The sequence below is a fragment of the Leptinotarsa decemlineata genome, unplaced genomic scaffold, assembly GCF_025532065.1.
Source record: "Leptinotarsa decemlineata unplaced genomic scaffold, Ldec_3_MD MMD2_tig00000882_RagTag_RagTag, whole genome shotgun sequence".
Lineage (NCBI taxonomy): Eukaryota > Metazoa > Arthropoda > Insecta > Coleoptera > Chrysomelidae > Leptinotarsa > Leptinotarsa decemlineata.
The window spans coordinates 4322348-4338588 of NW_027412556.1; the positions used below are offsets into that span (position 1 = coordinate 4322348).

General features: G+C 35.6%; 1 protein-coding gene across 3 annotated transcripts in view; it reads right to left on the reverse strand.

The window, feature by feature from the left end:
• Window positions 1-14782, reverse strand: part of LOC111502767 (ATP-binding cassette sub-family C member 4) — a 31466-nt gene extending 16684 nt beyond the window's left edge. Inside the window, exons 1-5 of one of the 3 annotated variants that reach the window (XM_023156916.2) lie at window positions 14662-14782; window positions 14068-14185; window positions 9131-9367; window positions 4497-4927; window positions 2196-2352 (exon numbers count right to left, since the gene is read on the reverse strand). In XM_023156916.2, coding sequence (XP_023012684.2) covers window positions 2196-2352; window positions 4497-4927; window positions 9131-9367; window positions 14068-14144 — 902 coding nt within the window. In that variant the 5' untranslated portion in view covers window positions 14145-14185; window positions 14662-14782. Of the gene's footprint in view, window positions 1-2195; window positions 2353-4496; window positions 4928-9130; window positions 9368-14067; window positions 14300-14661 lie in introns of those variants that run through there. The other 2 variants (XM_074174847.1, XM_074174846.1) reach the window with 2 other exon arrangements.
• Window positions 14783-16241: the final 1459 nt, after the last annotated feature.

The following is a 16241-nucleotide window of genomic DNA, read 5'->3' on the forward strand; positions in this document are numbered from 1 at the left end:
AAAGTTTTTCATGAATCTTATCACTTTGAAATGAAGTTTTTGAAATCCCCTGCCAATAAGCAAACATCATTGGTATGATGTCAGTAAGAACCTTCTTTCAAAGGCAATAAGGTTCATGAAATGAATACTATGTTGATGACATCAGAAGCTCTCTCTGCTCGATCAGGCGTTAACTCACATGCAGCTCTCATAGCTTCAGGCTAAGTGGAACGACCAATGCATGCGCAGTTGCACTTAACCACTATTTCTGTTATCGTTTTTGTGTCGAGACGAAATGATTTGTTCAAGGAGGTGTTCAATAAAGCACCATCTGAACCAGGTCATGAACCAGGCTTTCCCACCATCCAGACAATCATCATCGGCATATATTGAGGCTTGCAGTTGAACTGAATATGAGGTGGATCAACCCCCTTCCCCTGGGGTGGAGTACCCTACGGTATAATCCTCCCAATAGTCAGAATCTCGTTTGTCCACTTCTGAGGATATCTGTTGTTGTATCTTCCACCATCATACTTTTGGGTGAAGATGCACTGTTTGGAACCTTGGATGTACTGGAGTTTTATCCCTCACCAAACAGTTATTTTCACACTTCGACGATCACGAAGTGATCATCTTCATAAGGGAGATTGAACTGAAGATGATCACTTGGTAGTTGAAACACGTATCGAGGAAACCTGTATAGCCGCAAAAGATTTAAATAGAAGCATTATATGATCCGCAGCAGGGTGGGAACATATGGTAAGGTATACCCATGGGTTCGAAATGGATGACAAGGTTGGCGTGGGAAAAACGAGGCTTGAATTCGAAGCTTCCCAAACACCTTGAAATTATCTTCAACACCTTTCAACCAGAATTGTATGATCGTGAGTGTCTTGGAAAAGACACCAAATAGCCAAGCTAACTTATGGCTAAACTAACTTCAAAGACAACTGGCAGTGAGAAATCTAATATCATTGATATGGGTTGATTAAGGAGTTTCAACACTGACGGCTGGAGATAATTGTGTGAATGCTATTTTACGGGTTTTTGCCCATAGTTTGCAGGTTTTCATGCTGGAAGTTTCGTCTCCTACTGCGGTAGTTGCTGTGTACTGCAAGAGGAATTCTTTTTCCATCTGCTGTTGCTTCTTCTTGCATGAATCTTAATACGTTCACAATTTCTCTGCTGAGGACTTTGTTTTTCAGTTCGAAGGTAATAAATAACGCACAACTCACCACAGAAAATAATGTCTACACTTGCTGTACTGACACGACGTTCTCTACACGAGTTCCCCAATAATAATGAGCTATGGTTCCACTCCTCTGGCTGATCTATTGTACATCAAGTATTCAGAGCTCTTGGCTCCTATGGGCAACGTCTTAACAGACTGTCTCTGGTCTGGGTTCCTGGCCATACTGGCCTGGAAGGCAATGAGGCTGCTGATTCCCTTGCAAAGGAGGGTGCTGCAAGCAGCTTCATCGGACCATAACCTGTCATTGGCATCACTTTAGGCTTTGCCAAACAAAGATTGAACTCCTGGCAAGAAGATTCATGGACTTCTGGCAGAATCCTCCAGGATTATCTCAGTCTAAGGCGTTTATTCACCCTTCGAAGCTTGATATCAAACAGTTGTTGGACTACAGTAGGGATGAACTACGATGCCTAACAGGCCTTCTTACAGGTCACTGTCATTTGAATCATCATATGCATAGACTTGGACTGTCGGAAGACAGTGTGTGTCGCCTCTGTTTGGAAAATGATGAAACAGCATAGCACAACCTTTGTGCCTACCCGCTGGGGACCGAATTAGGTTTTCAGAGTTCGGCAGAGCCCTAGTCTTACCATCTGACCTGAAAGATCACTCACCATACAAACTGATCGGCTTCGTTAAGAAGCTGGGTTTATTTGGTCGAGTGTGAATATGTGTGAGCCACAATAAACCCTTGCGGGTTGCGGTGGAGGGTCGAATAGGCCCGTTCACTTTGGATCCAACCTAACCTAGATCGCTTAGCACACTCTAAGATATATTCCTCAGATCCATGGACTGAGGCTGAGTATCTTGATGTCTAGAAATAATAGGCTGGCAAAGCAAAAATGGTGACGTTGTGGGAAAAAATGAAATGAGTTTGAATACATTCATCTAATTAGTGTTTTTCTGTTGAATACTCATATGTTAGTTCGACCATTGTAAGACATATCCGATCCGTTCTACTTACTTTCTCGCATACGAAATTTTCTTTTCGAAAAATCGCTCCCACACATTCATTTTGATAAATTTGATTGCTGATAATGTTTCTTGAGTCGTTTGAAGTCTTTCGTCGGTCTTCTTAGATGACTGCATCCGCAGTTTTTTTGTTATATTGCCCACGTAAACTGAAATGAGACGATTCAAATGTTATTTGGTGAATTTGTACAATGTTAGTACAATGCTATTCATTTAGTTAAGCACCTTCTCGAAAGACATCAGAGGTCATATACATTTTCTACTTTTATGATATTTTAATGGGTAATCGATTCGTTTGAATCAGTAACACATCAGATGGCATAACCCAAATTACTGAAAAACAATAATGGCCAGTTGAACGAAAGAATGACAGGTACCAACATTATGAAATTGCCGGAATTTTTCCAAATATTCATTATCTAAACGTTTCAGTAGGAATACTCTACTAGATATTCGAAGCAGAGTTGGGGGAACTCCACATTGAATATTTATGGTAAATAACCTTATACGAGGGTTGTCGGTGAAGTACCCGGCCCAACAAAAATTTTAGAAAAAATATATTAATTTTCCATGATGATCTCCTTGCAGCTCTAAATAGTTTTTCCAGAGACGTTCAAAGAGCTCGCGATCAGTCGACGATTATTCAGTACCGGTTTGTGAATTTTCTTCACCGGTTCTGGAGTAGAAACCTCATTTGGTATATATATATATATATATATATATATATATATATATATATATATTGATTCCAATTTAAGAGCCACCGGTAGACAGCTGTTTCAGCCTATTGGGCATCGTCAGTACCGGGCAGGCGGTCCCCGATTGAAGACAAGATGAGAAAAACCAAGACAGTACTTGATTAAAATAGCTGCGTAAACGCAAGCGAAACATAAGTGGAACCACCTATTGGTGTGACACCCAAGTCAACTTGCCAAGTTTTTATGTCAGTGTTGGTGGTTTGACCAATCAACCGACAACTGCGGTAGCAGAAATTTGGGAAGCCAACCTGAAATGTCATCAGAAAACGAATCCACATGTTTCTAAAAATGATATGAAATCTAGAAAGGTCAATCAGATTTTTCAAAGGCATTCGACCGAGTAAACCACAATTTATTGTTGCATAAACTAAACATTGTGGGTATTCAAGAAAACATTCTGGAATGGATTAAAAATTATCTAGCCTGCAGAGTACCTACAATTCATAAAAGATGGTAACTCAGTATCTTCCTCAATCACAGTTTCATCGGGTGTACCACAGGGTTCTCATTTAGGGCCATTGCTTTTCAACCTATTTGTAAATGACTTGAAAGATATTATTCTTTATAGTGGTTTTTTTTTGTTTGCTGATGACCTGAAGATGTTTGAAGTTATTCATGACTCAACTGATACAGAATTATTACAGTAAAATGTATCTAAGTTTGTTCACTGATATGATGTTAATCTACTGCAATTAAATATAGCTAAATGTCAAAAATTTACTTTTTTCCGAAACAAAAATCCCATTAACCGGCCATATGAAATCAATCAATTGGAACTGAAAACAACAAACACAATCAGATATTTAGGAATCACTCTAGACCCAAAAATGTCATTTTAACCCCATATTGCAAATATTACTTCTGAAGCACTAAAAATGTTAGGTTTCATTCTTAGATCTGCGAATGAATTATCTCTCACTTCAATAAAAATCATATATTGTTCAATTGTTAGATCAATAATCGAATACAATTCCACAATTTGGTGTCATGTGGATATTGATATGCTTGAAAGTGTTCAAAATACGTTTTTAAGGTACTCTGAATATAAACTGGGATATCATATTGGTGAATATGACTATAAAATTATATTGGATATTCTTAACTTGAATATTCTGACTCATAAAAGATTAGAATCAGATCTAAACTAATCAATTCTGCGGAACTTGTTGAATTTATAACTTTAAATGTGAATCCAAGGAGAATAAGAAATTCGGAAATCTTCAAAGTACCCTTTTGTCGCACCAACTATGGCCGGAATGAATCTGTAGGTAGAATTTTGAGACTTGCATATACATACACCATAGATTCAGAATTTTCTAATTCTTCTTCGGAAACATTTAAAAAGACTGTGAAAAGAGTGTAATTCATTAACTTATTTTTACGATTTTTTTTATTTTTTTTTATATATTTTTTCCTTAAATCTAGCTTAGATTACTATTAAATACATATGTGTTAACTTGTTGAATATTTTGTAAAAAATAGGCATTGCCCTAAATAAATGAATATATAAATAGTTGAATTATCGAAGTACTTACTCTGTATGAGCATGACGACGATAAAAAATCCTATTCCAACAAAAGCTGCTAGTCCCATTCTGTAGTAAATCAAATAACATACAATGATAGCCTGTACGAATCCAATCCATGCATCGTTTCCATAAAAGATGGCAAGTTCTATAGCAGTAACGTCTTTCGTCATCAGTGTTACAATTTTTCCTACAGTTATTTTGGACAAGGCAGTCGACGTCATTTTCAAGCACTTCCGATAAATTACCGAGCAAAAAGCAGTTCTCACTCTGATTCCCATCTCAACGAGGTAAAGTAAATAGTTATGTAGATACGTTATGCTGAAAAAGTTCAGTGAGACTAGAAGAGTTGCTAGTATCAGAGCGTCCTTTTTGGTGAGTTCCTTCTGGCCTGGTTGAAAGTAGAGAACAACTTTTGAGAGAGTCATTGGTATCGATACTCTGCAATGACGAAAACATCAAATGATTATGAATGAATAGAATACTGATATGAAACAGACTAATTTCTGGTTGAATATAACGTGTTAGGAATCACACGTTGAAAGGCAAGACCTCGTTAATTCTTAGCTCGCACAAGTTTCGACTTCTGAGGGTTGTCGTTTGTAGGGGTACGACAGCTGGTTAACGGAAAAACAGAGTTTAAACAGATTTCAAACAGACAGTTTTAAACACATTCAGGACAATCGAAAGATGCGTTTTATTCCGAATATTTATTTATTTATTTATTTATTTATTTATTTATTTGTATCCAAACAGACCAAAGGTCTAATTACATGGATAATTAATATAAAATAATCTTCACATTTCAATAATTATAATCATAAGAGTCAGTTGTGTATCTACTCAAAAACTTTGAGGTTGAATAGCAATGAACTATATATACTCTGTTATTGAATATAGTTGTGCAATAAAATCGATAATGGTAATATATGTAAATTAGCTTATCAATAGAAAATCGTAGTCGTGCACAGATGAAAATACTAAATATAATAAATTTGTATGCGTATCAAACAGATGTAGTCAAGAAAAAATCTAATATTGCTCTACGAAATACTCCCTGAGGTAGAGTCCAATCTAAATCTACTAGCACACTACATGTATTGGCCAGTCGTAGCATGGTCACGAGAGGGGATCTGTACGTTGTAACTACCAACGGAATATTGAATGGATAAGTTCTCCGAGTTCTACGGGAAGGGACATTGAATCTCAGTAATGATAGGATTCCTGGTGCATTTATCCTGTTGTTTATCACATTATACAAAAAATACATCATGGTAAGGGATCTCCTAGTTTCTAAAGAGAGAACTTTGAAGTCATGTCTAAGTTGATTGGATCTGATAATTTCATAGTCAGCTCTAATACGGTACTGTTTATAATATAGATACCTGAGCAATTTATTTTGTATTTTCTCCACTGCATTGATTGTGGACCGATATTCACCTGACCATATTATACTTGCAAATTCCAATTTAGGTCTTACAAGTGAGTAGTATAATAATTTTATAGTATTGTTATTCGTAAAGTCCCGAGTTTGCCTAATAATGAATCCCAACATTCGATTTGACGATTTAACAATATTTTGAATATGTTTGGCAAACGATAAAGTACTGTTGTAAGTTACCCCAAGATCTCTAACCTCAGAACATCTGTGGAGGACTTCCTCATCCATCATATAATCAAAGTTAACAGGATCCTTCAAACGAGTTATTGTGATGATGCTACATTTGTTAATATTAAATTTCAATTTATTTGCGATGCTCCACTCATAAATACTGTCGATGTCCCTTTGCAGATTAACACAATCCCTAACTGTTTGAATCTGTTTATATATTTTCAGATCATCGGCAAAAAGCAAACATTCAGAAAATTTCAAAATGGAAGGGAGATCATTTATGAATAGAACAAATAATAGTGGTCCAAGGTTAGATCCTTGAGGAACACCAGAGCTAGCATGAAATTTACCTGATGTGTTACCGTTGTGTTTAACACAGAAGTATCTAATTTGTAAATAACTTTTTAATAATTTCAATAAATTCTCAGAAAATCCAATTTTATTTAGTTTATATAACAAAACATCGTGGTCAACTTTATCAAACGCTTTTCTGAAATCCGTGAATACAGTATCGAGTTGACTCTTTAATTCTAGTGTATTATATGCATAATTAGTAAAAATAAATAGATTGGTATTGATTGATTTATTGTTAACAAACCCGTGCTGTTCTTCCGTGATATATATTTTTGCGTAGTTGAATATTCGTGTATAAATAATTTGCTCGAATAACTTGGCTGGAGCACACATTATGGAGATTGGCCGATAATTTTCAATGTCACATTTTTTACCACTCTTATAAATAGGTGTTGTTATAGCAGTTTTCCACATATCTGGAAAAACATTTGACTTGATGATAAGGTTGAATATATGCAGAAGTGGTATTTTTACCCAATCGCCACATGCTTTCAGAATGTATGGGGGAATTCCATCAACACCAGCCGCTTTCTTTGGTTTCAATTTCTTTATTGCATTTTCAAAATCTGACTCTCCTATTTCTCTAATGTCGCAAAAATTGTTAACTATATCAGCATCATTTATGAAATTGAGATTATATCCAGATTTACTTGTCTCATAAACAGATGAAAAGAAATTTGCAAATATCTCAGCTGTATCATTGTCATCTATTTGAATATTTTTGTAACAAAAGTTTCCTAAAGTCGACGATTTTTTACTATTATTAACATAATTCCAAAATTGATTCACATCGGTTTTTAATTCATCTTCTACTTTTGAAACGTATTCTTTAGATTTCAATCTAATCAAGTTCTTAAGTTTTTTTCTCAATTCTTTATACCTTTCTCCATAATAGTCTGATACTAGTCGTAACTTTCTAAATATATTTTTTTCTTTCAATAATTCTTTGACCTCTTTATCAAACCAAATGGGAAATTTTTTTCCTTTTCGAATATTGTTACATTTGGGCACGCATTCATCAATAATTGTGTTCCATATAATATAAAATTTATCTACAGCCTCATCCACAATATTTTCATATAACACACTATCCCAATCAGTATCTCTAACTCGTTCACTTAGCATAAGAAAATTAGCTTTTTTGTATATAAATCTTGGTTCTAATAGTTCGTTCACACGTTCTTTTACACGTTGAATTTTTATAGTGATTTCTAAGGTAGGATGATAAATATCTTCATTGACAAATGATAAAGAGTCCCTTTGCACAGTACAATTATTAATATTACCTTCAGAAGTGATTACCAAGTCCAGTGTTTTTCCCTGCAAATTGGGAATGTCATTATATAACTGAAAAGTATTGAAATCCATGAAATCAGTTAAAATTGCAAGTTTTTCACTGGCAGTTGGATAGTTTAATATTCTACCAGTTATTTCCGGTATATTGAAATCTCCAAAAATATATGTTTTTTTCAACATCATTTATATTACCTTGAAGAAAGTCCATGGCCGATTCATAAACATTAATGTAACTATTTGAAGGAATATATATTACACAAAATGTGTACTTACAACTATTATATATAACAACTATATACAAAAAAATTATGGTTCAGTAATGAAGACAATGACAAAAACATCACTACCAATGACTTTCAGTTGAATTATCTAGTCCCGTGAGGAAAAATTAAATGTATTTTGGAATGAACCATCCAATCATGAAAAGCCAGGTGACTATCCCTGTTGGAAGAACCCATTTCTTTTGGCTCTCAATACAACAATGGCTGATTGATGCCAATTGGATAACAATCCTCAGAAGAGAACAATAAATCCAACTATATCCAGATCTTCGCAGATTCGAATATTACTGGAGTTTTTTCCCAACACCAAACAGTTATTTCAGCACCTCGACACGCATTTCGATCACCAAGTAATCATCATCAAGAGAAAGATCAGTTTGATCTTCCTCTTGAAGATTTTGATGCTTCATTAAGCTCAGATCAGATCTTCTTTGGAGGATTGTTCTCATATATGGAGCTCCCCCCCAAGCATACCCTGAAGCTGTTGGATTCCATTAAAAAAAGAGTCATCAACCTGATTGGAGATGCGAACATCACATGCAACCTTGATAGCCTGGAACATCGAAGAAAGGTTGGGGATTTGTCTTATAAATACTTTCACGGAAAGTGTTCAAGTAACTTGGCACATTTGATTCCACCAAGAGCGGTATATATCAGAAATATTAGACGCATTGTGGCTGCTCAAAGTTTTGAGGTCCAACTCGGTACACCTCGAACTTCACTGTTTAAGAACTCTTCCATTATTTGAGGAATAAACTTCCTGAGAATGTTTTTCCAAATGGATTAGTTCTCCAGCGATTCAAATCTAATATGAATCACTACTTTCGCACACTCTTGGAGCGCCTCAAAAATGTTTCTGTAGTGCTTGTGTTTTTACAAAGAAAAAAAAATTCCTCTGACACAATTCTGGAAAAACATATTTTTCTCTCAACGGGTAAAAACATCTTCCTATAAACACTCTTCAATATAAAAAACTCCTGGATTATGCAAAATGAGATTGAATAACTGGTAAAGATACAAATTCCAATGAACTTTTTTGTAATTTGTGGAAATGAAAAGTATTTTTCCAATGAATTCTAATATATTGTAGAGATTACTCACATAACCAATGTTCTAATTATAAGCTGGATCAAGCCTAGCATCAAATACTCATATCCATAACAAGACCACAAAATTCTGTAGAGCGATATAGGAGTATGTCTCTTCAGGTCATTTTCAAAATATTTTTCTAATTCATTGCCCAGTAGTTCCGACTGACTATTTTTCAAAACATCGTACAAGTTCTCTTCTTCTATTGTTCCTTCTTTATATGTTCTCCAAAATATTCCTTTTGTGTAACTGAAAAAAAACAAAGAATTCTTCGAAGTTTGATATTTTGGTGTGACTTTTCGTTTTCTATTGTTTTGTTAACGCGGTTCACAAAAGAGATTTCTTTCATGTCGCAACACGTTTAGCTTTGGTTCGAAGAGATTGGTTTTTGCACATTTGCAATCTTTTTTTATAGAAGGTTGAATATGTTACTTTGGCATATTTTTGGCAGTGAGTTGTGAATTTTCAAATGTTAGTGATCTCGAAGGTTCATATTGAACGCGGCATCCATATAAATTTTCATTATTTATCTTTTCATCATGAACATTTTTCATGAACATTTTATTGAAACAACAATAAAAATAAAACAATAAAAATTAATTGGAGCTCCGGGGCGACTTCATTGATTCCAGTGGCGCATTTTCAGCTGCATGAAAACCCGGAAAAACCTGCAGCCCCACATCATCTGAAGATCTTGATCTAACAGTGTCCTTTCTCTTATAAAACAAAATGTAGGATGTCTCCAGAGGCTCCAATAAATTCAATGCATCGCCAGAACACTTCGTGACACGACTATCGTCAAACTTAAACCAGTCCGTTTCGTCTTTGACCAAGGCGTAATAATGACCAAATTCAACGCCAGAACCACAGTGAACAATGACTGCATGAATATTATAATAGTGGTCTGCTAGGTTGAAATGTTCATCTATTTCGAACCTTCCAAAGAGTTTTTTGCTTCCGTTAGAGGTTGAGTCTTGTTTGAAAATCATCAGTGTTATTATTAGATTGACTGGTGCCTCAGCTATACTTGTTTCCTTATAACAGTTAGTTTGGCGCATGTTTGACAATACAGTCGATCATCACCTGTTAAAAATTCCATTTTCAGATGATTTAACAATAAGCTTTGCACGGACTGGTTATTAGTCATATTAGGAAAAGCTAGATGAAGTTCCAGAAATTCACATAAGTTTTCGGTACTTCTTGAACATTTACCACAAAGTAAACAAGTGAGGATTTTTCCAGTAAAAGATTTTCAAACACAAGACGAGATGGGCTGTACGGAATCATTGAGTCCAGAGCGGTCAGGAGTATTGTATGTTATCTTTCATGAATAATAGGATGAAAAAATACTGATTTTCGTTACAGTGCTAACCAGTAACCTGCCTTTGTTAAGTACAGACTAGTTCAAAATCTGATTCTAAAAATAATGTCGTTGAGCGTATGCATATGCTGCATAATATGCTGTTGGCGATACAACTGCCGCAATAGATTTTCAATTATTGGAACACACTGACGAGTGGCCAAACAGCACGAAACCGGTCTGCAGGTGCAGGAATGCAGGAATAACTTCAGTGAAGAATCCTGCACTGACACCTGTCGGATATAATCCAACGCCCTTCGTGGTATTAGCCAGGGGAGTAGTTGTGTTCTGATAGGCGTCAGTCCATTAACCTACTGTGTAGGGTGTTAAGACTGGCCTGAACGAATTGTTCTTTAAGATGATTTGATTTATAGCCAGTCTGCAAGTATGCCCACTGACTATACGTCAAACATTAACGATTGACAAAAATTACGATAATCCTGAAATCGATACTTCAATTCAACTTACGAAAAAACTTTTTATAGTTGCGAGAACTGAAATATATGAGATAAGATACCTTTCTCTCGAGAAATATGAAGATTGAAACCAAATTTGGAAATATTTGACGGAATTGGCAGATATTTGAATAAAATCCATAACGTTCTGTGAGATTTTCACAGAAGAGTTTACTGGATTGCAACACGTGTTCCACTATAAGAGGTCTTTTCAGAAAATAACGTGAATGTTCAAATTTGGCGGGTGTTTCTTTGATTTTTTTTATTGGTACACTCGTCTCGAACATATGTTCACAGTTTCAGCTGTTTATCGTGTTTAGTTTTCAAGTGAAAGTGCTCTAAAATGCTTGAAATATTGACAGAGGCATACGGTGATTTCACTCTGACTCAAAAAAATGTTCACGAGTGGTACCAGCTTTTCACAGAGGGTCGAAAATCTGATGAAAATGTTGAGAAAGTGAGGAAAATTGCTATAGAGAATCGTCGAATCACCATTATAGAAGTTGCTGAAGTTATCGGCATATCGGTTGGATCATGCCAGCTATTTTTTTTAATTTTAGACATGAAGCATGTGCCAGCGAAATTCGTTGACAAAAAAACCGTCGCATGAACATCGCCCAGGAATTGTCGAATGCCATCAAAGGCGATCCAGATTCGCTTGGAAGGGTCATATTGATGACGAATCATGGGTATATGGTTATAACATGGGAACCAAAGTCCAATCGTCCCAATGAAGGAGCCAAATTTGATCAAATGTCGAAGAATCACCCATTGCTCCTTCGATAACCGTGGAGTAGTGCGTCAGGAGCTCTTGCCACATGGTGGTGCGGTCAATCGAGAGTACAATACCGTAATAATGCCTCAGCCATCGTATTCACCGGATTTGCCCCCCTCCGACTTATTTCTGTTCCCAAAATGGAAGAGACCATGAAAGGGAGACGATCCAGGAGATGAAAACATCGCTGAGAGAGCTCAGGTATATGCCAAAAAGTGCAAATATCGGCCAGTTCCTTCATATACTTGTATATAATTTGGGAATTCAATAGAAAATACGATATCCCATGGATAGCTGTATCTGTAGATGTAGAGTAGAGGGAGGGTGAGGCACTTAGACCACATGTGACCCATTGTACATTCTCCCGAGGAGTTGTCCTCCTAGGTCATCGTCCATCCTGTCCTTTTCAGGAAGATGGACAGGTCACTAGGAGACATCTCCTTTTTATCGGCAGTTGAAGGCCAAGACCCGCCGAACACACACTCTCTTATTGACGATAACTCCGGATACTCGCATAGGACATGCCTGACAGTTTCATCTTCCAGTTTACACTTCCTGCTAGAGGTGTGTCCACTAGCCCCATATTATGGAAATGTTTCCTTAGTTGACAGTGGCCAGTCAGAAGTTCTACTGTTAAGTGTAATTTTTGCCCGGTCATCGCCAGATATTTCTTCGGCGACAACTTTCCAGGGTCGCCCAGGGTGATCCTGGCAGGATTACATCCTTTGATTTCATTCCATCCCTTTAGGGATTGAGCATGGGTGTGACGTTTGGCTAGTTCCCCAATTGTCGAAGTCATCATAGGTGTCACTGGGTCCTAAAATTCTTAGTCCAGTCGCTTCCTTGGCTAAAGAGTCGGCAATGCGATTACCTTTACTCCTGTCGTGCCCTTTAACCCACTTCAGGATAATGTTATTATCTACCGGATAATTTCAATTTTATTTTTGCTCCCTTGTTACTCTCATCCATTATTTTTTTATATCTGTTTTTCTATTCAAATCACTGTAATTATCTGATTTTGAGACTATTGTTATGTTTTATTTCTATGTCCTTCAATACATCTCTCTGCAAATATAAATGTATCCTAGTTTCGATAAATAGATAGATGAAAATAAATACTAACAAAGTAATGATCCAGAATCTGATAAAAAATATTTGTATTTTTCAACCTACTCAACTTTAATTTATTCAGTTCCAGGAATATTTCCACTCATTCGATGACGATTTATTTACTTTTGTTTGAAGGTGATTGACAATGTTTCGTGATGAATTTCACTAGTTCGGACTTCCATTGTCTACTATATAAAATGATTTGAAATCCCTGAAACAAGTAAAAAAGAATAATTAAAAAAGAATAGTTGAAAATAACAATTATATTAAGCAACAATAAACCTGAAATGAAATGATAGTGAAATAACCTACAAGTAAAAATATAATAATTGAATAAATAAAAATTAAAGGAATGCAAAAAGAAAATAAAAAAGTGTAGGGATTCCAAGTCACGTTAGTTCACGACGTTTCGATTGTTGATATCTACAATCGTCTTCGGGTGATGACTGGACTGATTCTTCCGAGAGATGACTATTTTATAGGTCGTTGAAATGCTTTCACTTTCTCTACTTTCCATTTTCCGCTTCACTGATTCCGTGAGAGATGACCGTTTTGGCGGGAGTTGGTTATTTTTCGTTTGATGATGGTTTCCATATGTTTCGTATATCTACGCTGGCCTGGCTGAATACATTGTTGGACAACATGTATGCGGCTTCCTTAAATTTTCTTCTGAACCAATGTTCCTCTCTGTGCAAGATCTCAGCTTGGGACCACTCGATGTTGTGTTCGAAACGTCGTGTACTAACGTGACTTGGAATCTCTACCCTTTTTTATTTTTTTATTTTCTTTTTGCATTCCTTTAATTTTTATTTATTCAATTATTATTTTTTTACTTGTAGGTTATTTCACTATCATTTCATTTCAGGTTTATTGTTGCTTAATATAATTGTTATTTTCAACTATTCTTTTTTAATTATTCTTTTTTACTTGTTTCAGGGATTTCAAATCATTTTATATAGTAGACAATGGAAGTCCGAACTAGTGAAATTCATTTATTTACTTTATTATAAACTATCTACTTCAATTGATAATTTCAGTCGTACAGGTTTGCCTGTGTTACTATAATGAAGTAGTGATTTGACATATTCGTCAACGAAATTTTGCAAGAAAACGTATCACAAGCCCTCCAGTTTTCCATATCTTCCTGGCACATATCATGTTCCAATTTTTCGAATAACATTGCTGTACGATTGTCTCACAGATACTTTCTTCTCATACAAACAAATTTGGGCAAAGCACTATTACTTACAAAAAAGTAATTTTCGACAAAAAGTTAGCACTTTCCTTAGGATGGGCCTTCCTTTTTCTTGGTCCCTTTCGATCCATTAGTATCAGTGGAACTATCACACATCACTCTCCCGTTCGAACTGAAAATAAATGTTGAATTGTTATCTCAATACAATGCAAACAGTGAAGAGATTATAATTTATTATTTGGTATGAAGCAGATTCTTTTACTTAGGTCATAACTATATAACCGCAAAGTGGGTTGTAAACAAAAACAGATCGCTTATATAGTTAGCTAATAAAAAAAAACAGTCACACCTAATCTTCATTGTAGACCGAATAATAGTCGATTGTTGATATGATATCAAATCGAGCAGGCGGAAGTTAGAGTCAGATGAGAGGGGGTAGTTGTAATTCATAGAGATATGAGCAAGGATCTAGCAAATCAGACGTAATAAATTAGTTAACTAGGTTAGTGATTCAATGATTTTTCTGAAGAAAGGTTGGGTAGGTGACAGGATCAATTTTTCCTCAAAAAGAAATTTTTTTTGCCGACGTTTCGAATTTGTATAAATTCTCCTTCAGGGCTCTGTAACAATAAATTTTCATAAACATACCTTCCACGAAACTTATACGAACATAATCGTTCCAATTTTCCAAGAAATAATTAGTTGCAATAACCACATTTTCGAGACAACATCAACACAAAACGACATGAAACAAACGAATGGCTCTATCTGTGATTCTGATAAGGAGGTGTCTGTTTTTCAATCAATGACAGACAAAAAAGGTAAATTATTCAGGTATTTTACTAATCGAATTGAAATATGCAGTATTGAGGCTATCGACATTTCTTGTGAAATTGAAACGATAATAATCGTATGAGTTTTGTGGGAGGTATGTTTATGAAAACTCATTGTTACAGAGCCCTGGAGAAGAATTTAAATAAATTCGAAATTTCGGCAAGAAAACAATTGTTTTAGTAAGAAAAAATGGATACTGTTGCCCAACCATACTCTCTTCAGTATTAAATTAAACTGTCAAAAACGTTATTCCCAAAAATATTAAATTGAATGCCAAGTCCAAAAAGTCAATCAAATGTCAAAGTTATAGTTACTGCTTTCTTCGATTACCGTGGCGTATTGTTAAATTAATTTGGGACACTTAAGACGCAGGAACATAGAACAGGTAGATATCTGTATCTATGTATGGTATACCTCTATATCTGTATGGTATAAATAAGGATAGCTTCGTAAGTATGATTAGTTTAATCTTCCTCTTGAAGATGATCTCTTGGTGATCGAAACACGTATCGAGGTGTTGAAATAACGACTTGGTGTTGGGAAAAAACTCCAGTAATATTCATTACTACACCAAATGTTCCAAACAGTGAATCACAAGTACTGCAATCATGCCTCAGCCACCGTATTCACCAGACTTAGCTTCCTGCGACTCTTTCCTGTTTTCAAGATTGAAGTTACTCATGAAACGACAGCATTTCGGAACCTTCTCCCACCATTTTTAACCTTACAACGACCTTACACCCACGTCGCACGATGTAGTCAAGGTGACTGTGAGGAAGTGTTCTGGGTTTGATCTTAAATGACCTTGACCTTCGTAACACGACGCGGAAAAGGTGACTTTGTGGTAGGATTTTGGATTTGACCCTGAAAGACTTTGATTCACGCCCCATATTTTCGACAAGATTATTTTGATCTCGAATGAGCCAGTATCTAATTTGTTTGGATGAGAACAAGGATCTAGCAAATCAGACGTCAGTCTTGTATTTATATTCGTTTCAAGCATTCTAACAAGCAACATAAGTAATTCCTCCCTCTCAACTCGTTTGTTAAAAATATATAGAAAAATCTTTGAGACTTTTGAATAATGGTAATCCAAACTTCAACAGGTCACTTGTTCTACCTATTTTCGTAGAGCTAACAATAGTTCAACACGCTTTACTATTTTATATGTGGCACAGTCAAAACAAAATTTGGAAGAGACATTTTTGGCTAAATAATAAATCTACATTTAAACTTATATCAGAAAACACTTGCTACATGAATAGCATTTTGTAAGTGTTGTTCATGACGAAGAATTTCAAGAACACGGTTTAAACGATGAACTAGAATGTTTCCTACTTATTCACCAAACTCAAACAATTGCTCATACAGTTGCAGTTTCTAAAGAATGTATC